The 21,298-nt window shown below is 45.2% G+C and overlaps 1 protein-coding gene across 1 annotated transcript in view; it reads left to right on the top strand.

Moving 5' to 3' along the window:
- The window catches only part of LOC148519742 (uncharacterized), a 71,707-nt gene that overhangs the window by 37,176 nt on the left and 13,233 nt on the right, over nt 1-21,298 (top strand). The window contains exons 2-4 of the mRNA XM_088476229.1: nt 5,766-6,134; nt 8,392-8,518; nt 17,094-17,161. Of these exons, the coding sequence (XP_088332355.1) occupies nt 5,792-6,134; nt 8,392-8,518; nt 17,094-17,161 (538 nt within the window). The 5' untranslated portion in view covers nt 5,766-5,791. The remainder of the gene's footprint in view (nt 1-5,765; nt 6,135-8,391; nt 8,519-17,093; nt 17,162-21,298) is intronic.

Genomic DNA, 21,298 nt, shown 5'->3' on the forward strand with positions numbered 1-21,298 from the left:
AATAATGTTGCTCCTATAAGAACCTAAGGACTCCGGATAGGAGTACCCTGTATGCAGAGGGCTGCCTCTAATAACCGGGTCACCTGTCGACTTTCACTAGCTGAATATGACTGCAGTGTTGAACAGTTATTTTGCTTAGTAAATCAACAAGTTAGCTGAAAGTAGGGTTATAGCTGGACTCAGTCACTATTTAATGTATAACAGGCTGCTCCTACTTTTAGCTTTCTTGACTTTGGGGCCACTACACTGGTGCTATCAGATACATGTGGAGAATCTCTAAAACCGCGTATCTCTAGATATAAATTGGACAATTTGAACGATAACAATATCATTATCATTCATCGTCCGCAATATCGTCCAGTGGATATGCCGTCAATGACCAGTAATGTGTGCTCCCGCGGGTTGTTGATGGCATCTTTCTTCGCCCGTAGTTGCAGGGCAACCTGACAATATCATCAGGTTCTACAAATATGGGGATGAGGGAGGATGACATCACTGAATGATATATCGTTCAGTGTGGGTACTCAATTTAGTCAATGACATTAAGCACTAAGGCCCTGATTCAGAGCCGCTCGCAAAAAGCGAGCGCTCGCTCTGAATCAGGGTGGCGGCTTTTTAAAAAAAAAATTTTTGTGAGCGGCCAGGTGATGGTTGCGATGGTCGTAACCATCGGGCTTGCGACGAGACCCTTGTGGTAGGGTCTCATCTGCCGCAAGCCCCAATGAGCTTCCTGCTCTAATAGATCACGAAGCTCACTACTGACACCACAAGTGATGTCAGTAGGGCCGCCCACACACAGCAGGCATTCCTTCAGGAATGCCTCTGTTTGTCCAGCCACCCCCCCCTACAAAACGGGGCGAGCTGTCGATCAACATCAACAGCCGCCCCGTTTGTAGCGAGCCCCAGAGCGAGTTAATTTCTCTCTCGCTCTGGGGCTTGCGCAAGCGCACAGCATGCGCGGCGCATGAGCAGTGCCCCACCATCGATCCGCTTGTGAGCACTTGCGAATGGGTCTGAATGAGGCCCTAAGTCCCTTGCATAGATAGCTATGTGTGCCATTGTAGGCTGTCAACTGGGTGACACTCCAGTAATGCAGAGTGCTACTTCTGCTTGCTATTGGTTACAGACCTCTCCTGCAGTGGTGATGACAGTCTCTCTCACTAGGGCAATCTCTCTGCCCCTTCCAGTCAGCTCCACCGTTCAGGTCCCAGTCTCGTTACTTGGCCACCGCCCCCTGACCTGCCTCACAGCCAGGCAGGTCCACTTCCTCCTCCGGCGCTCACAGGAGGTCCCCACTGCTCCAGTGCTGCTGATAGCTGGCTGCCGCTGCTCCTCCTGATCACTGCGGCCCCTCGGGTAATTGCTTCAGCGTAGTTCCGCTCCTCTTTCTCCATGCCTCAGGACTGCCCAATAGAGATGGCTAGTGAGTGAGTGTCTCAACACACTGACTCGAATCATTCAGATGATTGAATGATTCGAGTCACTCAGTGTTTGGTGAGTCTAGACACCACCCACCTCCCCTAGCCTCTCTGTCAGTGGCAGCTAGTGAGTGGCAGCTCCGCCCCCTACAATGCTGATCCGACCTGATCATACTTCTCCACTAAGTCAGATCAGCAGTGTAGGGGGCAGAGCTGTCAGTGACTCACTCTGAGTCACGCAGCTACTGCCAGGGCTCGGGGAGTTCACTGACTCAGTGAGAACCCTGAGCTGTAGTGCTGGGCTGCGGGGGGCGGAGCTGTCAGCGACTCACTCTAAGTCGCTGGCTCCCCTGCTGGCTACAGCACTGCACTACCTAAAGAGTCGTGTCTTGAGACACTGACTCGAGACACTTCACTGAGTTGAGCCATGTGGCTCAACTCAGTGTAGTGAATCATTCTGCCCATCTCTACTGCCCAATTGTCAGCCGGGCAGACTCTTATATAACCTCCCTCTGGGCCTCTCTCCCACCAGGGGTCACATGTTGCACTGCCGTTTGTTTAAGAGTAGCGCAGGCAGCGCTCCCCTCCAATGTCCAATGGAAAAGCCCTGGCCTCGCGCCCCTTATGGCAATCAGTTCAGGCCAGCTGGGGAAGATCATCAAGCTCCATGATAATGGGGTATAATCTCTAACATGGATTAAAGTCAATACAGCCAGGGCACAGTATAGCAGACATATAACAACTGTATAACCAACGCATATACAATAAACTATACATAACTTTATATCACAGCAAAGTTGAGGTTTCCTAACTCAATTGGGGCATATAAGGGGTACACCCAGAACATGGGGTACCACATAAATAATACAAAAATATTTATTTACTATATATAGAGTGCATCTGCATTGCTTTACAGATATTTTGCATTCACATCAGTCCCTGCCCCGTTAGAGCTTACAGTCTATATTACCTATCACATGCACACACATACACACTAGGGTTATTTGTTCTTGGGGGCCAAATAACCTACCAGTAAATTCTTGGTATTGTGGGAGAAAACCGGAGTACCCAGAGGAAAAGGTGAAGTACAGGAGAGCTCAGGGTCTCATTCAGAGCCGCTCGTAAGCGGTCGCTCGTTCGTTCCGAGCGATGTTCGCACATCTGCGCATGCATATGGGTATTAGTACGCATGCGCGAACCAGTCAGTGCGGCCAGAAATAGTGTGCTCGCAATATAGCGAATGCCTGCTATTTTGAGTGACAGGATGAGGCGTTTGTGGGTGGTAACAGGAGAAGGTGCTTGAAAACGGGGAGTGGAAATCAGAACGCAGGCGTGCTTAAAGGTCAAAACGGGCGTTTTAAGGGTGTGCATAATTAAGAAAGCAGCGACATCGACCATGTCAGTTGGGTGTCTTTTAGCCAGAACTGCTCGCAATATTGCGGTAGGAAAAAACAACCACAAGAATAGCAGACATGACGTATGATGCGAGCGGCCAGGGGGCGTTTTGTACAAAAAAACATCCGCATGTTTTGTTCGCTCGTTCAGACATGGAGGCGTCAACAGACCGCAAAGAGCGAACGGTTAATTTAAATAGCCACCGCCTTTTTCTGAACGAGCGAGCGCAAATAGCGTCCGGCTCTGAATCAGACCCTCAGACCGCTATCTTTTCACTGAATTGATACATGTCCACTGAAATCTCTCTCACAACCAGATAGGACTGAACTACAACTTTAGTATGTGGTATGGTATGTGGTTATCATTCTTATGTTCTATCAGAGCCAGTAGGAAGTGTAAAGGTGCCTACACACTTGGCGATGTGGTCACAATACGATATCGTGTCCGATTTCCCCTTTAACTCTCCCAAGCAGCTCCTGCTCCCCGGCAGTCATGGGCACGATTTGGTGTTAAAAACTGTCCAAATTGACCCACAATCTATCGTGCATCCAAACTATTTCCAGTGCATCATGACTGAGATTGGTAGATCTTGCCTGCAGCAGGCAAGATCTGAAGATGCGATGTACGACCAGCAGGTACGTGCATAGGCAGCATGATCGTGAGTGGACACTCACGATTAGGACATATTTTACATGATCTCTCGTTCTGATGCACCAGAATCGGGCGGATCGTATAACATATTGCCTAGTGTGTAGGCACCTTATGAATGATAATTTGTAACTCATCCATTTATCAGATGGAAAATTGACCTTGTTAATTACAGTATGTGGACTTCCCTGACCTGATGTAATGATAGCAGTCAGTTATCGGTTAAAATGGTAATTTAATAATTATTCCAGCTCTACTTACTTTCGTTTGTCGCCAGGGGGACAATTTAGGACATGAGAAAAATGGAGACACTTTATAGATAAATACCAACAAAATCTGTTTTTAGCATTTCTCTAAACCAAAGCCAAGTTATCATCTGAAAGACATCCATGCACTAGATGTAACACTCTCCCATTTCTCCCCTAACATGCGGCCAGTTTGCACTGGTTGCATAGTTATGTAGTATAGACATTTTGTCTTGTTTTTTTTAAATCCTTTGTTTCGACAACTAAAAATGTAAGAAACTTTTACACACTGTATTACTACATATCTGCAACAGCAGAAACTTCTCAGGTCTCTATGGAGTGGAATTCCATTGTATCGCGCTGCCCGCAGCTCCCATCTAAAGTGATGGTAGCAAGTCAATTGTTCGTGCCCAGGGGCATATTAAGAGAGGTGTGGGCATGTGTACAGTCTCCACCCGGGGCCCCCTCCTCTCTACCTGGCAGCCGGCAGTGCACTGAGTGCAGCAGTAGACTCTGGGCACTAGTAGACTCTAACGCTGTGCCAGGGTCTACTGTGCATGCGCAGGTCATCGGTACATTTGGGCATGACATGCGCAATACAATAAGTAATGGTCACCTGTGGCACTCATGCCCATCTGCAAAACAACTGAATATAACCTTCTGGCATACATTACTTATGGGTGTGCAAAAACAGTTGAGTTCCCCCCAATGTTTCATGTTGGGTTTATGCCTCCAAGTCTTCTTGTCCTTTTTCATCTCCGTTGACAATATCTACAGTACCTCTCTACTGTTCCCCAAGCCTGCTGCGTGGACGTCAGCTAGAGCTCTGCCCCCTCCTTCTCCCCCCATATCGAGTCTCCCTCACAACACTGCCATTTCCTCCTCTGCAATATTTTCAGGATCGGCCTTTCTCATCCTGGAAGAAACTAAAACTCAATGCCCTTATCTCTTGCAAAATTATTGTAATCCACTCCTCTCTGGCCCTCTGCCTCAACCCTTTGCAGACTATCCTTAACTGATGCCTGCCTTATTTTCTCCTCTCATTGTTCTTCCTCTGCTGCACCCCTCTGCCAGCAACTCCACTGCCTCCCTATACCACCCAGAATCAAATTCAGACTCCTTGTTCTCACCTACAAAGCTCTCACCCTCATCACTCCTCCCTACATCTCCAGCCCCATTTCTAAACATTCCCTCATACCCTCTCAGCTCCTTCTCCTGGACTGCTCCTAACCTCTGTAGTGCTCTCCCACACTCAATTAGACTTTCATCCAGCCTCCCAGCCTGCACAATGCCATAAGAATTTTTTTTTATTCTAGTTTATCACCTCTCCTCCTAAATCTCCAGCCTTGCACTTTAACACTCTGCCACCTTTTGTGTCCACCCATTTTCCCTAAAGCAGTGGTTCCCAAACTGGGGATGTGCCATGGGTTGTTGTTCTAAGACCAAATCTAATTATTTATGGTTAATATGATAGGCAAAACCCGTGCTTGTGGCTGCCAATCGTAAAATATGTGGACAAACAGAAGTGCAACCCTGTCTATCACCACATAATTGAACCTAAGGAGGACAGGTGAGCACAGTTAATTTTATTTAATCATTTTTACTGAATTTCTCAGTAAGAAACTTAGGGGTACCATGAAAAAAATGCTAATACTCTAGGGTACCATGATTCAAAAAAGTTTAGGAACCACTGCCCTATAGATTGCAAGCTGTTGCTAGCAAGGCCCTCTTCCTCTTTTTGCTACAGAATTACATTAACTAAATATTGTAACTATGTGTTTATATATAGTTGTGGAATTGTCTATCAATTTGTACTTATGCTACAGTATGTGTTTTTTTTTTCTTTCCTCTTTGTATAGCGCTGTGGAACATTTGAGGTGCCTTACAAATTAAATGTAATAATAATTAATAATGTAATAATAATAAGACAGCTGCCTATATGTCTAACCAGAGTCTCAGTTCTGTCCATTACTAATAATCACTATTTTATAACCCTCTTCTGCATTATGTATTGTTACGCTGTTATCATTAAGAATATTTTACTGTTGTATATTTATAGATTTGGAACATCTTCTACACTGAGCCATGCAAACCACAACTGTAGAAGGTGATGTTGACGATTCAATACGACACATTTTGTCTAATTACAAGCCAGGGTTCACTCGGGACCTCCGGGAACACAGCTTTAAAAGAGTGTGCCTTCAACTCTTTGGCCGGCATGGTCATGGAAAATCATCACTCATTAACTCATGTCTGTGTGTGGTCCAGGACTGTCCTTTTACCAACGAGGCTGGGTCAGGAGGATCTGGAAATCCTTTTACCATGACAAGGAAGGAGTACAAGTTGGTAGACACAGTGTACATCATTGATAACCGTGGACTAAACAAGATGAATATAGATGAAAACTTGGAGGTGGCAGCTCAGTTTAGTAAGTGACACTATACATTGCTATGTAATACAATCATATGCTGCATTGTTAGGATGCATGGCTGGATTACGGGTCACATGGGATGAAAATGATCAAGCACCTACTGCAGGAAGTAGAGGAGCTGTGTTGTGTGGGTGTGGCCAGTGCCATGTGGGTATGACCAGTGTAGTGTAGGTGTGGCCAGTGCCATGTGTAGGGGGGGGGCAGCAGCACTTTGCACTGTCTACTCTCTGTGCATACATGTTTGGCACTAAGATCCAGAGTCTGCAGGAAGGTGCGACCTCCGACCTGATGTGCTACTGCACATGTGCAGACTTCATTTCTTTACTGTATAAAAGTGTCACAGTACTGCACACACGTGCAGGTGAGACACCTAATACCTGCTATTTACCACTGACAGGACTCCAGCCAATCAGCTCCCAAATGTCATTTTTCAAACAGATGACAGTTGGGAGCAAATTGGCTGGAGCACCATTATCAAACGCAGCAAGTTTTATCACTTGTTGTGAATAAAACCCATAAATAAAGTCCTTAATGTCCACTGCTGCAATACAGTATCTCTGGTTACCGCTGTTAACTCCTGCATTATCACCACTGTGTTCCTGCAGTATCCTTTTAGCTGCTGTTTACCAATAAACCCAGCATCCTGGTTAAGAACTCTCTGTGTGACCACCATCCCATTAGGCTACATTTATCAACACCATGTGGGTATGGCCAGTGATGTGTGGGTGTGGTCAGTGCAAAGTGGGTGTGATCAGTGCTCTGTGGGTGTGATCAGTGTCATGTGGGCGTGTGCACACCTAAACTATCAGCCCCAATGTCTCTCTAAAGCTGGCCACACACTAGACCAACTTACATCCAACCAGCCAACTAGTTGATTGGTTGGAATGAAAATCTGGTAAGGTATGAAAGCAAATGACAATCAGCAATTTGCTCCCAAACACCGGAAAATGGACAAAAACTGTTGTTTGAACAAATTGTTTAGATCAAACATTTAACAAACTTGTCTGACTGCCATTTTCATCTGTTTTCTGGCATTTAGGAGCAAATTGCTGATCATCATATACTCCCATTCCTTAACAGATTTTCATTCCAACCAATGAACTAGTTGGCTGGTTGGATGAAAGTTGGTCTAGTGTGTGGACAGTTTAATACTGTATGTAAAAGTAGCATAATTTTGTAAGAAAATAAAATACAATTCTAATAATTATGATCTATGGACAATCATGTGGTCAGCTGTGTGTCTGGTCATCATTATCAGACACTCCAACATGATCCCTTCCACCCGGTACACAATGCTCTGCTCCTGGACTTAATTGATTATTGCAGCCACCTGTGCTGAAACACCTGTCTCATCTATTAACTAGCTCAACACAGGTGGCTGCAATCAATAATTAGATTGGAAGTCCAGGAGCAGAGCATTTTGTACCCAGTGGAATGGGTCATGTTGGAGGGTAGGCATTTTGCTGTGATGATCATAAGTCTATTTTTATGTGGAGGCCTAGAGGTGTAGTCCCACCTGCCCCATTATTAATCTGGCCCTAACTAGGTGTCACCCCTTACTTCAGTGTTCCTATGTCTTTGTGTGCGTTCAGAATTCTGCATTTTATCAGTATCTGATACGTATTGCATAAAACTGATGTTGTTTTCCTCACCAGTGATTGTCACCACAGTTGGCCTGAGATATAGCTGGATGCAGTATTGCAGTACATAGTGGCAGTATCCAGCCACATGGTGCCTTGTGTAACTGTGCCCGAGTATACAAGGAAAAAAAACGTATCTATAGGCCTAATTCAGGCTTGTATGTACACCCTATGGTTTGTGTACAAGTCTGAAAGTTAGAGGTCTGCGCATGCACAGGATCTGCACTGGGCACGTGCAGGTCTTATCTGCAAGTATACTTGCAGTGCCCCTAAGCTGCTGCATGATTGACATGTTGTAAGTACTCAGAACCCCCCCCCTGAGTGCACAACTGGACATGTTGACCTCTGGTCCATGTCGAGATTCTGAATGTATACATTTTTTACCACACTCCACCCAGCAATTACACATTGAAAATAATGACAGAGATACCTTAGAAGATAAAATTAACTGAGGGGTTGCAAATTATGCTTTAATTACTTACATTCCTGTAGCATTATTATCCAAAGGAGGCAACTCTGGCAGATCTGCTTAAATAGTTTGATTGCATAGCAAAACTGAATGGCAGCTAGACACGGGCACAGTTTATACTTCTAGGTTGTCGTTTTCTTCCTAGGGAACCTGCGGGCACTGGGCAAGGTGAAATGGGAGTTTGAACTGGAAAGAACCGTGAATCATCTTGAAGAAAAATTGAAAAACAAAAACGAGTCCGTGGATTTCTTACTGCCAGTGTTTGTTCACAGGTATATGCTGTTCCTTGTAGTACATGCTGCTCGCAAGTCAGGGGCCCTTCTATAAATGGCTGCCAGTGTAAAGCAGCAGCCAATGAGCGCAGGAAAACGTGGGCACCGAGTCATAACTTGATCACTATAAATTTCTCGCCACTTCCCAGATGCTAATTTGGCAACTGCTCCTGGATTCCAGGTTTGCAATTTCAAACTGTAGCAACACATTCCAATGGGAAAAAAGTACAACAACTTCCTAATGTACATACAGTAATAAAAAGGGTTTAATGTCTTCATAGTTTGCACAGAGTTGGGAAAAAAAAATGGCATTGAGGGGTCTATTCATCATTCAAAGCAGAATGGCAGTGCTAATTTAGTATCTGACTCGCTGCGAACTGCAGCATTGGATACTAAAATACTGGAGAAATTCAACATTACTCTATTGTGGGGACAACTGATGCAAAAATTCACTATGACAACACTAGTTCTGTAGCAGTGAGAACGGCAGTGTTACTGCACATGTATGAACTGCCAAGGGATCCAATGGATTGCGAGGGGATCTGAAAAGATCACTTTTCATGATCCGTACCTCCTTTATTACCTTATTAAGGAACGGGAGTCTGGAAACTGTTGCCATTTGAAGTCCTTGTACGTACAAGGACTCCCCACAATTCCTCACACTGCTTCTTCTAGGTCCGGTCACACCAGGTAACATTTTCCTATGCAGTACTCTCATCAGAGACCCCTGTGGTGTGCTGTCATGCTGCAATTGCAACAGTGTAGACATCCACAGAGTGCCAGCAGATGTTGCCCTCCTTTGGCATAATGGGGAACAGCAGAAGCAGTGACTTTTAAGTGCTCTAAACTTTACCTAGCATATCTTTTCCAATACAGGAAAAAGAAAATGCAGGTGCATACTCCAAGCACTAAGAATATTGATAGTTAAAGCAATTATGATAAACTTTACAATTAATATGGATTATAAATGAGGTTCTTAGAAAGTGTTCTTACAAAAGCGTGTCCATCCACCACATCAAGATGGTCCCATTCAGATGGGTCCCTAACATCCTTACTACTGACACATTATAACAATGTATTAAGGACTTACCATAATAGTGCCTTTTTATAATATATAGACAGCAATGTAAGAAGCTGTGCTGACTAAAATCACCTAAGGGCAGATGAGTGGGGTGCTAATACCAAGCAGAAGGAGTCTCTACCTTCAAGTGTACATTATATATCCTTCTGCCTCGTACTAGCACCAGCATATTAGAATGGGCACTATTATTGCAAATCCTTGATAAATTGACATATTGTGTTAGGGACCCATCTGATGGGGATCACCTGAATGTGGTAGTTGGGTACGCATTTGTGGGCAAATATGTGCTAAGAACCTCATTTATACTCCATGTTATTTTGTAGAGCTAAAATGTAGTGAGCAACCCAGTGCTCAGGATCCCAACGGACAGAATACCAGCTCCGGTATTTCACTATTTCTTACAATGTCGGCTCATTCTAATATTGACTTTATAGGTGCTTACACACTTGGTGATGTGCTCACGATCCGACATCGTGTACGATTTCCCTTGAACTCTCCCCGGCAGCTCCTCGGCAGTCGTGGGCATGATTTGGTGTTAAAAACTGTCCAATGTGACAAACGATCTATCGAGCCTTCTTACTATTCCAGTGCATCGTGACTGAGATTGTCAGATCTGCCCTACAGCACGGCAGATCTGAAGAGGCAATGTATGACCTGCGGGGATGCGTATTGGCATCGTGATCGTGAGTGGACATTCACGATTTGGGCATATTTTACGCAATTTGTCGTCACGATGCATCGGAATCGGGCAAATCGTGTAAAATAACGCTGAGTGTATAGGCACCTTAAGTCATGTTCGAGGACAAGTAGCCCATAGTTATATGAGTTGCCTCCTCAGGAATTGCTATTAAATTGAATTAGGGTCAGTTATAATAACTCAGATTTATTACTTATTAAAGTTCAATTTGACTTTTTTTAAGTCTTCTATACTCTGTGTTTGTTTCAGGGGTCTATATGTATCATCCTAGTGTGGTTTCTGGATCTGTAGCATGTGGGATTTCTCACCATTAAGTTGTTCCTGTTCCTTCTTCTTCCCACATCGCAGCAGAGAGGCAGGTGGTCTCCAATACCAAAACAGTGATAACACAATAAGAAAAATAATATTCACTTTATTAAACAGGAACGTCAAAGTATGCAACTATGCACTATTTAAAATCTATTTTTGGAATACCAATAACAATTTCATGAGAACATAGACTAAACTTAACTTGGTTTAAAAGCATGGAGTCTGGTATTGTATATGCACACTAGTAATAGGCACAATTTTAGGTAAGTCCTACAAGTTATATACTGTAGTGCAACTTTGGGTTGATATTTGGGGCGTGGGTCCCCTGGATTGCTTTGGTTGGTCTGCATCAGGGCATCGCATTATAACACATTCTTTCTTTTTTGCACAATTTTAACACTTTACTGTTTGTTTTTATTATATTTGTATTTTCACCTTTCCATGCAGCCATAGCTGCTCTTATCTCTCTTACTTCACATTTCACTTTTCTCATTATAGCGATGCCCTGGGGTAGCTCGGCTGCGTCTATTTAGGGGTGTCCTGCACTCTGGATTTGAACCCTAGTATGTTAGGGACCTACCCTACAAAGGTTACCTGTATATGGTGGGTAGGCCCATAACCTTGGCCATGATTATGCTAAAAACCTCTATTGATTGCAAAATTTTATTGCATAATGTATTTATATATAATTAGTAATTTGGAGTTGTGCACCTGTGATATGTCTGTTCCTGTGCCTGCAAGAAGTCTCAACAGGTAGCACCTCCCATTATATATATTTAGGGTGTACAGTCCAGGAATCTTTCCTATATTATCCAGAAGCAGCACTGGACTTTTTCTAGCGGGGGGCTAATGCCATAGCCAGGGAAACCCTTTCACCGGGTCCCCCAGCCAAAGCATTAACCCTGACCACAAGTTAGCCCAGGCCAGGGATCCCTGGGGAGCTGGGGCCCCCCAATAAAAGGGTCCCCCTCTCCAGGGCACCCCAGGCCTAGGCTGATAGCCTGGAGCTATACTCGGCACCCCTGGAGCAGTGTAAAAGTGTAGTTCAAATCAAGTTATAATATTGTCTTTTGCAGTAGAACTACAGGTCCCAGCAAGCCTCCCCCGCATGCCGGTACTTGGAGAACCACAAGTACCAGCATGCAGGGCATTACGGGTCCACTGGTACCAGTAGTTTCACTGCAAAAGAAATATAAAGAAAGACAGGACACACACACCATTGACAGTAAAATTTTATTAACACATACATGCACACACACTATCTCACACACTATCTCACATACTCACCTACTCACCTATGTATCCCTGTAGCCCATCGGTCCTCTTCTCCAGTAGAATCCATAGGGTACCTGTAAAACAAAAATCCATACTCACCTCCTCCTATGTGAGGATCACGTCCTCTTCGTTCCAAAGTTGGCAATCCAGGGTCTTGGCAAAACAGAAAAACTAATTTCGTGAGCCACGGGCATTAGAACTGTCCTCTGAGTACAGTACTACCTGAATGATGGTTCGGCGTCAGGATTTCACTATAGAAATCCTGGTGCTGAGAGCTCAATGGCTGAGAGAGGCAAGCCGTGAGCCAATCATGGCTCGTGACATCTTCTGCCCGCCCCGCCCCCTCGGCTGGCTTATATAAGCCGGCGTGAGGCAGCAGCATGGCAGTCCGTCGGCCGGGAGGGAGAGTGAAAGATCTCCTGAAGAAAGTAGACTTCTGGAAGTCCTGGGGCCAGGGCCGCCATCAGGGGGGCATTGCTGGGTCTAAAGTCCCGGGCCCGGACAGAAAGGGGGCCCGGAAGGCAGCAGAGTTGATAAGTACCAGCGGCATATTGTAGGAGGTGCCGCAAGCCAATCAGGAGCCGTCGTTGCGGTGGCCGGCTTCAAATGCAAAACAGTGCTGTTACCCGGGCCCCTCTATCCGGTTGTTAGCGGCAGCAGCGTGCTTGAAGCAGTCTGCAACCGCCAGCCAGCTGGGAGAAGGCAGCCTGCCGAGAAGACAACAGCCAGGGGAGAGGGAGGAAGAGCAGCAGGGGCGGGGGAGATAGCAAAAGGAGGAATAATAAGTCTGCATCCGCTGCTGCGCGATGGTGAAGACCTGAGGTGCAGGAGATGGTGCGGGGGATCCAACTTCCTTTCCAGCTTTTCCAGTGGTACAGACAGACCAGGTACAGTGCCTTCTGCTTTCCCACCCTCATCCTGCTTTCCCACCCTCACCCTGCTCTACCACCTTCACCCTGCTCTACCACCCTCACCCTGCTCTCCCACCCTCTCTCCCACCCTCACCCTTCTCTCCCACCCTCTCTCCCACCCTCACCCTGCTCTCCCACCTTCACCCTGCTCTACCACCCTCACCCTGCTCTCCCACCCTCTCTCCCACCTTCACCCTGTTCTCCCACCCTCACCCTGCTCTCTCACCTGATCTCCCACATTCACCCCTCTCTCCCACCCTGCTTTCCCATCCTCACCCCATCCCACACCGCACTCTCACACCCTCACCCTGCTCTCCCATCTGCTCTCCCACCATCACCCTGCTCTCCCACCTGCTCTCCCACCCTCACCCTGTTCTCCCACCTTCACCCTGCTCTCCCACCCTCACCCTGCTCTCCCACCTGCTCTCCCACCCTCACCCTGCTCTCCCACCTGATCTCCCACATTCACCCCTCTCTTCCACCCTGTCTCCCACCCTGCTTTCCCATCCTCACCCCATCCCACACCGCACTCTCACACCCTCACCCTGCTCTATCACCATCACTTCTACTCTATATTATAGATTGACATGTTAAGACCCACCCCCACATCCTAAACTTTGATATATTTTTTTTCACTGGTTTACGCACATTACCACAGCAACGCCCCCTCCCCCCCCTGCCCAAGGGGGGGCCCTGCTTATTTTGTGAGCCCAACAATCTCTGATGGCAGCCCTGCCTGGGGCAGCAGTGACCCTGTAAAAAGAGCTTAAAGGCCGCTGCCCCCCCAAGTGAAGGTGCAGCTTAATAAATAACTTAAAAAAATCTGTGTAGTGTGTTTATTTTAATATTTATTTTGCTGTGAAACTACAAGTACTAGTGGGTCCGTAATGCCCCGCATGCTGGTACTTGTGGTTCTCCAAGTACCCACATGAGGAAGAGGCTTGCTGGGACCTGTAGTTCTACAGCAAAAGACAATATTTTAACTCTTTCAAATGCACAACACCATATCAATCAACCGAGCACCCACCAGCTAGGGGTGCCAGGTATATAGCCCCGGGCTAGCAGCCTAAACCTGGGGTGCCCTGGCGAGGGGGACCCCTTTATTGTGGGGGCCCCAGCTCCCCAGGGATCCTTGGCGTGGGCTGATTAGTGTTCAGGATTGATGCTTCGGCTGGGGGACCCGATGAAAGGGCTGGTTCTTGAATTTACAAGTGGACCCTACAAATTCCCCCCCCCCCTGTATTTCCAGAACCAGGACCGGATCAGAGCCCAATGCTGGTTGTACAAAATACGGGGGACCCCTACGTCATTTGTCCCCTGTACTTTGGCAACCAGGGCTGGTTCTGACTAGCCCGGCACTGGTTGTTCTTAAATACAGGAGACCCCTCCATCATTTGTTCCCCGTATTTTGCACAACCAGCACTAGGTAACTAAAAGCCTGGGGCTGGTTGCGCTTTTTGGTGGTGGTGGGGGGGGGGGGCACGCCAGTTTTTTTTAAAAAATGAGTGATGTCAGTGGAGAGATTTCGGCTCTGTTAGAGCCGAAATCTCTCTGGGGCTTGCGATGAACGAGACCCTACCACAAGGGTCTCGTCGCAAGCCCGATGGTCGCGATGGTCTTGACCATCGCGACCATCATCATGGCTGCTGGCTATAGCTGTGGGTGGTCACCCACAGCTATGCGAGCGGCCAGGAGGCAGCACAAAAAAAAAAACACCCTGATTCAGAGTGAGCGCTCTTTCAGAGCGTCCGGCTCTGAATCAGGGCCTCTGTGAATTAGCAGCTCCACCAATTTGTGAGTGACAGTAATCTCATTCTGTGAAAGTGCTGAATCTGCAGTTAACCACGTGGTGTGATGGCATACCATATCTGTATTGCTCAAGGAACACGTCCATTAAGGCGTCAGCCTTAATGATCGGAATTTAATTGCTTTTTTCGGAGCTGGTCGTAGAGCTTAAGGTTGACCATACCCTCTCTTAAGCACTACGATCAAGTCAGTGTAAAAACTTCCCATGTCACGTGTGCTAAGACACTACTTTGTTAATTATGCACTCCCATTAAACGCCGTTTGCATAGTCAGGCACGCCTGCATTCGGATCTCCTCTCCCCCGTTCACAAGCATCTTCCCCTGTTACCACCCACAAACGCCCCATCCTGTCACTCAAACTAACGACCTGGCCAAGTTCAAGGAGAGAGATATTTCCGATCGTAACAGCTAGTTTGCGCACGCGCATTGCGAATTTTACGCATGCGCAGTTTAGCGAACATCGGTGGCGTACGACCGTGCGGCTGCAACGACCGACTCTGAATGAGGTCCTGTATCTCATATATATATATATAAATATATATATATATATCACGGAGTGTGTTGAAATGAGTATTCCAGACAGGCAGGTATTTTTGGTAATGCAGTGGCTTTTTAAAAGCAGCAAACACTTCACCTTAGCATACGTGTGTTTAAGTTTGCACACAAACAGGCATATAACATAAAATAAACAAACAAAGGTCTCAGCACTCCTCGTGCTAATCAGTCAGCAGTGGCTTGCAGCTACAATTTGGGCATGCTCTCCCAGCATAGCCCTTGGACCCTCCAGGTCCTGGCACCCTAATGCTAACCACCACCCCCAGCCTATCGCCTGGCTAGCTAATCCAACATCAGGAACAAGGTGCAGCAAGTGTGTGGAAGTTTAATCCTTCCTGTGCTCCAGTGATTATTACAGCTGGGTCTGTGTAAATGTGAAAACCTGGAATTCCACACCTTCACTGCTAATGCAGAACGCACAGGTTTCACTCTAACCTCCCTTGGAGGGAGCTGATTCCACCAGAACGTGAACAATTCAGGTGAGAGACGACCCCTCTCACCACAATATATATTGTGATGTTATTTCTCAATCACTTTACCTCACAGACTATTAAATTAATCCTGAGAGGTCTTCTCCTATACTTCATACGGGCAGTTTATTAAGTCTTTATGCAGGTATTTAACAGTGACTCTAGTAGTTTTCAGGTTAAAAGGGGAAATATGCCATGCTACAATGGAATACTGCCGACTGAAACAGTGAGTGTAATTTCAACTGTACCTCGTTTTCACTGCAACTCAGCGCAACATTTAGGCTATCAGTCTATGGCAGTCAGGGCTCTTATTATTGTAATTAGAGGTCTCTCCAGGGTCTACCTCCGTTTCGACAGCCGCCTCCCTGGGTCCACCTTGATGGCTTTGTCACTTGGCTGCCATCTTCCTCGTGCTGGATGTCAGGGACAGCCACCGCCTGTCAGAAGTGGCCAGCGACACCTCCAACACAAAGCTCCTGGTGCTGGACCGTTCCATCAGGACTCCCTGGATTGGCTGCCCCCAGCGCCTCCTCACAGCTGCTGCTTACCTCTGGTCTGTATCTCAGCAGTTTGTGGTATCAGTTGATGCAAAAATTGCTGAGAAACAGACCAGAGTGTGCTAAAAGCACCAGAGCAGGGAGCGACACCCAAGACAGGAGAGAGGAACTGCACGGATTGTGATAGGTGCAGGGTGCTAGAATGAACACTATGCCACTATTTGTGTATCTTGTGGTACACCATACCAGTTACTAGTGGTTGGCATCTCATCTCATATTAGTGCTAGGGCCACACCTCTCCCCCTCTACAATGTTAAAAATGTGGACCACTTTTACCCTAACCCCTAAAATTTCTATTATTGACATTTTGACTCGTTGGGTGACAACATTTTAACCATGTCAACATTATGACATCCACATAATTGTGTCAACATTTTGACTGTCAACATTGTGATTGTTGACATCCCAACCCCAACACTGACACTGTGTCCCAGAACAATGACACACTGACACTTGTGGTCCCAGAACAATGGCACACTGACAGTTGTGGTCCCAGAACAATGACACACTGACACTTGTGGTCCCAGAACAATGACATACTGACACGTGGTCCCAGAGCAATGGCACATTGACACGTGGTCCCAGAGCGATGGCACACTGACACTCTGGGTCCCAGCACAATGGCACACGGACACATGGGGTCCCAGCACAATGGCACACTGATACCTGAAAAAAAGTTTGAGCACCACTAAATTATTGTATGTTCCTCTGCAGCTTACTTTACTTACTTTCTTTTTTAACTGTTGGGAGTAGAGTATATGCCTATTTGATCTGTTATAGATGCAATACAGTGGTGTATAATTATGACAGTGTAGCATATATCAGTTTTGAAATTACTTCAACTTTTCCCTTTACTTTTTTCTATACTAAACGTTTGTTTTTTTTTTCAAAATATTGTCCTTTGTCTGTTGCAGTGTTGAAAATTCAAAGACCATATCCAGTAATATCATGCCCTTTCTAAGAGATGCATTTGAGATAACAGGTATGAGATTTATTTCTGTACATTTTTATATACATACTGTCCACATAACCTTTCCTCAAATTGTGCCAAATAGCACTGTTTAGTGGCCCACGGAACTTGCTACTTAGCTGCACCGAATCACTAATCCTAAGTACCTAGCAAAGAAAAAGGGAACTAAGGACTGATTCACTACTGTGCACAACTGCAAATATGCATGCTATTGGCCGATTATTTCGTACTACGCATGTGTACGCATCACAGTGCGTGTGCACAAACCAGCCACTGCGATCGGGACTGCAGGGGCGGTGCCATACACAGTTTGAAGTCTCATAGCATGCGTGGTTGTTAGCAATTTCTGAGTAAGGTCAGGGTTGGTGCAATTGTGTGTGAGGCTACAATTGTACTTGATTGAACCGATGGTTTTGCAGTCTTGCGAACACAGGGCCTGATTCAGAGCCGCTCGTAAGTGGCCGCTCGTTCGCTCCAAGCGATGTTCGCACAACTGCGCATGCATATGGGTTGTAATACGCATGCGCGTACCAGTCATTGCGGTCGGAAATTGTGTGCTCGCAAAATAGCTAATGCCTGCTATTTTGAGTGACAGAATGAGGTGTTTGTGGGTGGTAACAGGGGGTGCTTGAAAACGGGGAGTGGTGATCCGAACGCAGGTGTGCCAAACGGTCAAAACGGGCGTTTTAAGGGTGTGCATAATTAACAAAGCAGCATCATCGGCCACATCACTTGGTTGTCTTTTAGCCTGAACTGCTCGCATGATTGCGGTAGGAAAATCCTACCACAAGCACTGCGAGCAGTTCATACGCCTTTCAATGTACTCGATTAATCTAATAAATAGCAGAGATGACGTAGGATGCGAGTGGCCAGGGGGCGTTTTTTTAAAAATAGCGAGCGCATGTTTCGTTTTAAATATCCGGCCCCTTTTTCTGAACGAGCAAGCGCAAATAGCGTCCGGCTCTGAATCAGGCCCACAGTACGGATGTGTGCTGAGTAATGTGGGCATCCCTGTGCAGTGCTGCGAGGGTATTGCGATTGCAATGTGTTAGAAATGGATTAGCATACTATTGCAGTTGAACTGTGTGCATATTCGCTATTGGTTCACTCTCTACAGTAGCGAATTAGCCCCTAAGACACAAAATTGAGAAAAAGTAGCACAGTGGAGGAAAAAGTAGCAAAGTTGAGGAAAATCTAAGTTAAACAGGCAAAAGACAATTCCGATACGAGTGACATGCGCCATGCATCGTTATGCTTGAACTGAGACTTTACACCAATCCCTTTCTACAAAGAAACTGAATTCTATGTACCTATGAGCTAAATCAGCATTGCACACAAGTGTAATGCTGAATGCAGATTCCCGATTACCGGGAATCTGCGCGTGCGCAGGACCCATTGTTCAAATGTGCAGAATGGGTCCTGCGTGATTGCAGGCAGCCCCTGCTATGCCTCTTCCTGATTGACAGGCAGAGGCATTTAAGAGGCAGTGCAGGGGTGGATACGGCCGGCATTCCCGGACAGGGCGTGTAAGCCCCATTTTCCGTTAGTGGCAAGGCCAGGGGCTGTATCTGCGGATGCAGTTTCCTGGCCTCTGAAGCTGGCCAGCCTGAGTAACCTCGGTGCTGGGATCGCAAATGCAGCACAGGGTGTCATACACCTCCTGCTGCATTTGCATATTAGCAAGGATGGAATTGCAATGCTGCTTGCGCGCAGTTTTGCAATTCCGTTCTAACCTGAATCACCTCCCTAGTGCACTATAAGCAAAGGAAGATGCAAAATTAAGGAACAAGAAGCAAAATTGAGGAAAAAACTATGCAGTATGAGAATCTTGCCAGACTTTAATAGAAACATGGAATTTTTGATCAAAGGTTACAATCTCAAGGCTGTTGTGCCCCAAATTCTTGAAAAAACACAATAAGTCCCAGGTCCCGGTCTACACTGATTTCATAGTGTGCTAGATAAAATGCTCTCACGCGGGTGACATTCAGTAAATTTTAATAAAACAAAATAAATGGTGTCAAACATAAGACATCATACATGTGATAATACACTATAAAAACATAAAAAAACATAAACAAACAAACATTCTCAGGGGGATGAACCCATACTAGGACAGACTGAGGTGAGAGGTGTGGAAACCAATGGGTCCGGTTCCCAAACTAAAATAAATAAATAAACGAGTCACCACACCTACCTCAGAAATGTCCAGGAATGCAGGGGTCCCCTCAAGAAGGTCACTTTCAAGGCCAACGTGTTTCAAGAACTTAGTCTCTTTATCAAGACATGAAGGTGAATGGTAAATTCCTGGTTTATATAGCAGTCCCCGAATAATTGCCAAGATGGCGTCTGTTCCGCTTCCGGTCTGTACGGCGAATCTTCCAGCACCGTATCCACTACAGACACCACCTATCCCTCCGGTTGTACAGTCTTGTACACTCCACTGGCCATAGTACCGGGATCACATTCTTCCCGGGTATTGTATATACCTCCAAGCCATCCGATCACGTCTTGGGTCTGTGGAAGTTATCATCAGACCCTGAGGGATTCTGGGAGGTGTAGTGCTTTTCCCTTCCATTAGAGTAATTGCATTCTTTGTGCATTAGTCCAGAGGATATGTTCAGGTCTAGATGACTCTATTGGACATAATGAATATGTCAGTGCTTAGCAGTATTTGTACTTTAGTCTCCTTAAAATATATAACAGCATATATGAAGAATATAACAAAACACTTTTTGTTATAAAGCTACAATTGTTCAACATATTGTAAATATTTACATATATATATATATATATATATATATATGAACATTTAAAATCCACATAAGATAATAAAAGATATATCATAAATGACAGATTATGAAATTATAAGAACAATTTTAACTCAAAATCCTGATTGAGGCCTTTTGGATGCAGAGTTTTAAACTTAAATATAGTTTTCATCTCTGTTGTTGCAAGATTTTTTTCAACGTTTTTATCTCTCCAGGATGCTTTCACATGTTGCAGGTCTAAAAATCTTTTGATATGCTGAGTTGAGCAACCATGCTCAACTTTAAAATGATTAGATAAAGAGTGGGTGGTTAGTCCTTTTTTAATGTTCTTTATGTGTTCGGACAATCTCACTTTTAAAGGTCTTGTAGTCCATCCCACATAAGTCAATCCACATGTACACTCCACAGCATAAATTACATGGGAAGTGTTACACGTCAGATAATCATGTATTTTAAAATCAACATCATTCATTTGTATTTTCGTGTATTTTTGGTGTTATTGTCTTGTACATGTCTACACTCCATACACATCCCACAGTGGTGAAAGCCTTTTGTTCGTATAAGATTTTTTCATGGTAAAGGTAGCATGCTTTTAATAGGAGATTCTTTAGGTTTTTAGATTTTCGATATATAAAAGTTGGATGATCTGGGATGACTTCTCGTAGTATAGGATCCCTTTGTAGAAGATACCAATATTTACGAAAGATTTTTTCTATTAATCTGTGCTGTGTATCATAGCTTGTAATCATAGCCCATTGTAATTTATAATTTCTCTTAATATTTTTGCTGCTCCTATTTCCCCCAATCAGATTAAATCTCTCTTTTTTGGATATTTCTTCTATTACTTAGTTCAATTTGTCCGAATTATAACCTTTGGCCATGAATTCTTTTTTCATCTTGTTGGTTTGGTCTCTACACACCTCTTCCTTATTGCAATTCCATTTTATGGAGCATACACGGTCAGATTTGTCAGATATGTCAGCTGAACGATTGAACGATTTGATGAACGATTTGACCAATGATTTGAACGATTTGAACTATGAACGATTTTTGACTGCATTAAAATGAATGGGATCGTCCAAATCTGACTGCAAACACATCAGATGTCAGATATATTTATCTGACCATCGGGAACATGCATCGTTCATCGTTCAGACATGTCCGATATGTCAGATTTTCCTTCAGATATGACCGATTTTTTAAATCGTTATCGTTCAGATCTGAAGAAAAATCTGACCGTGTGTATGCACCATTACTCTTAAAAATTGACTTTTTGGTACTCCTTTAAGCCACTGAAAATGGTGCTGGCTGTATGTGGGAACAAAGGAGTTTATATCAGTTGGTTTCTGGTAGGTCTTCGTGTGGATCCTATTTCCCTCCA

Source organism: Taudactylus pleione, unplaced genomic scaffold (assembly GCF_031769625.1).
Source record: "Taudactylus pleione unplaced genomic scaffold, aTauple2 ptg000184l, whole genome shotgun sequence".
Lineage (NCBI taxonomy): Eukaryota > Metazoa > Chordata > Amphibia > Anura > Myobatrachidae > Taudactylus > Taudactylus pleione.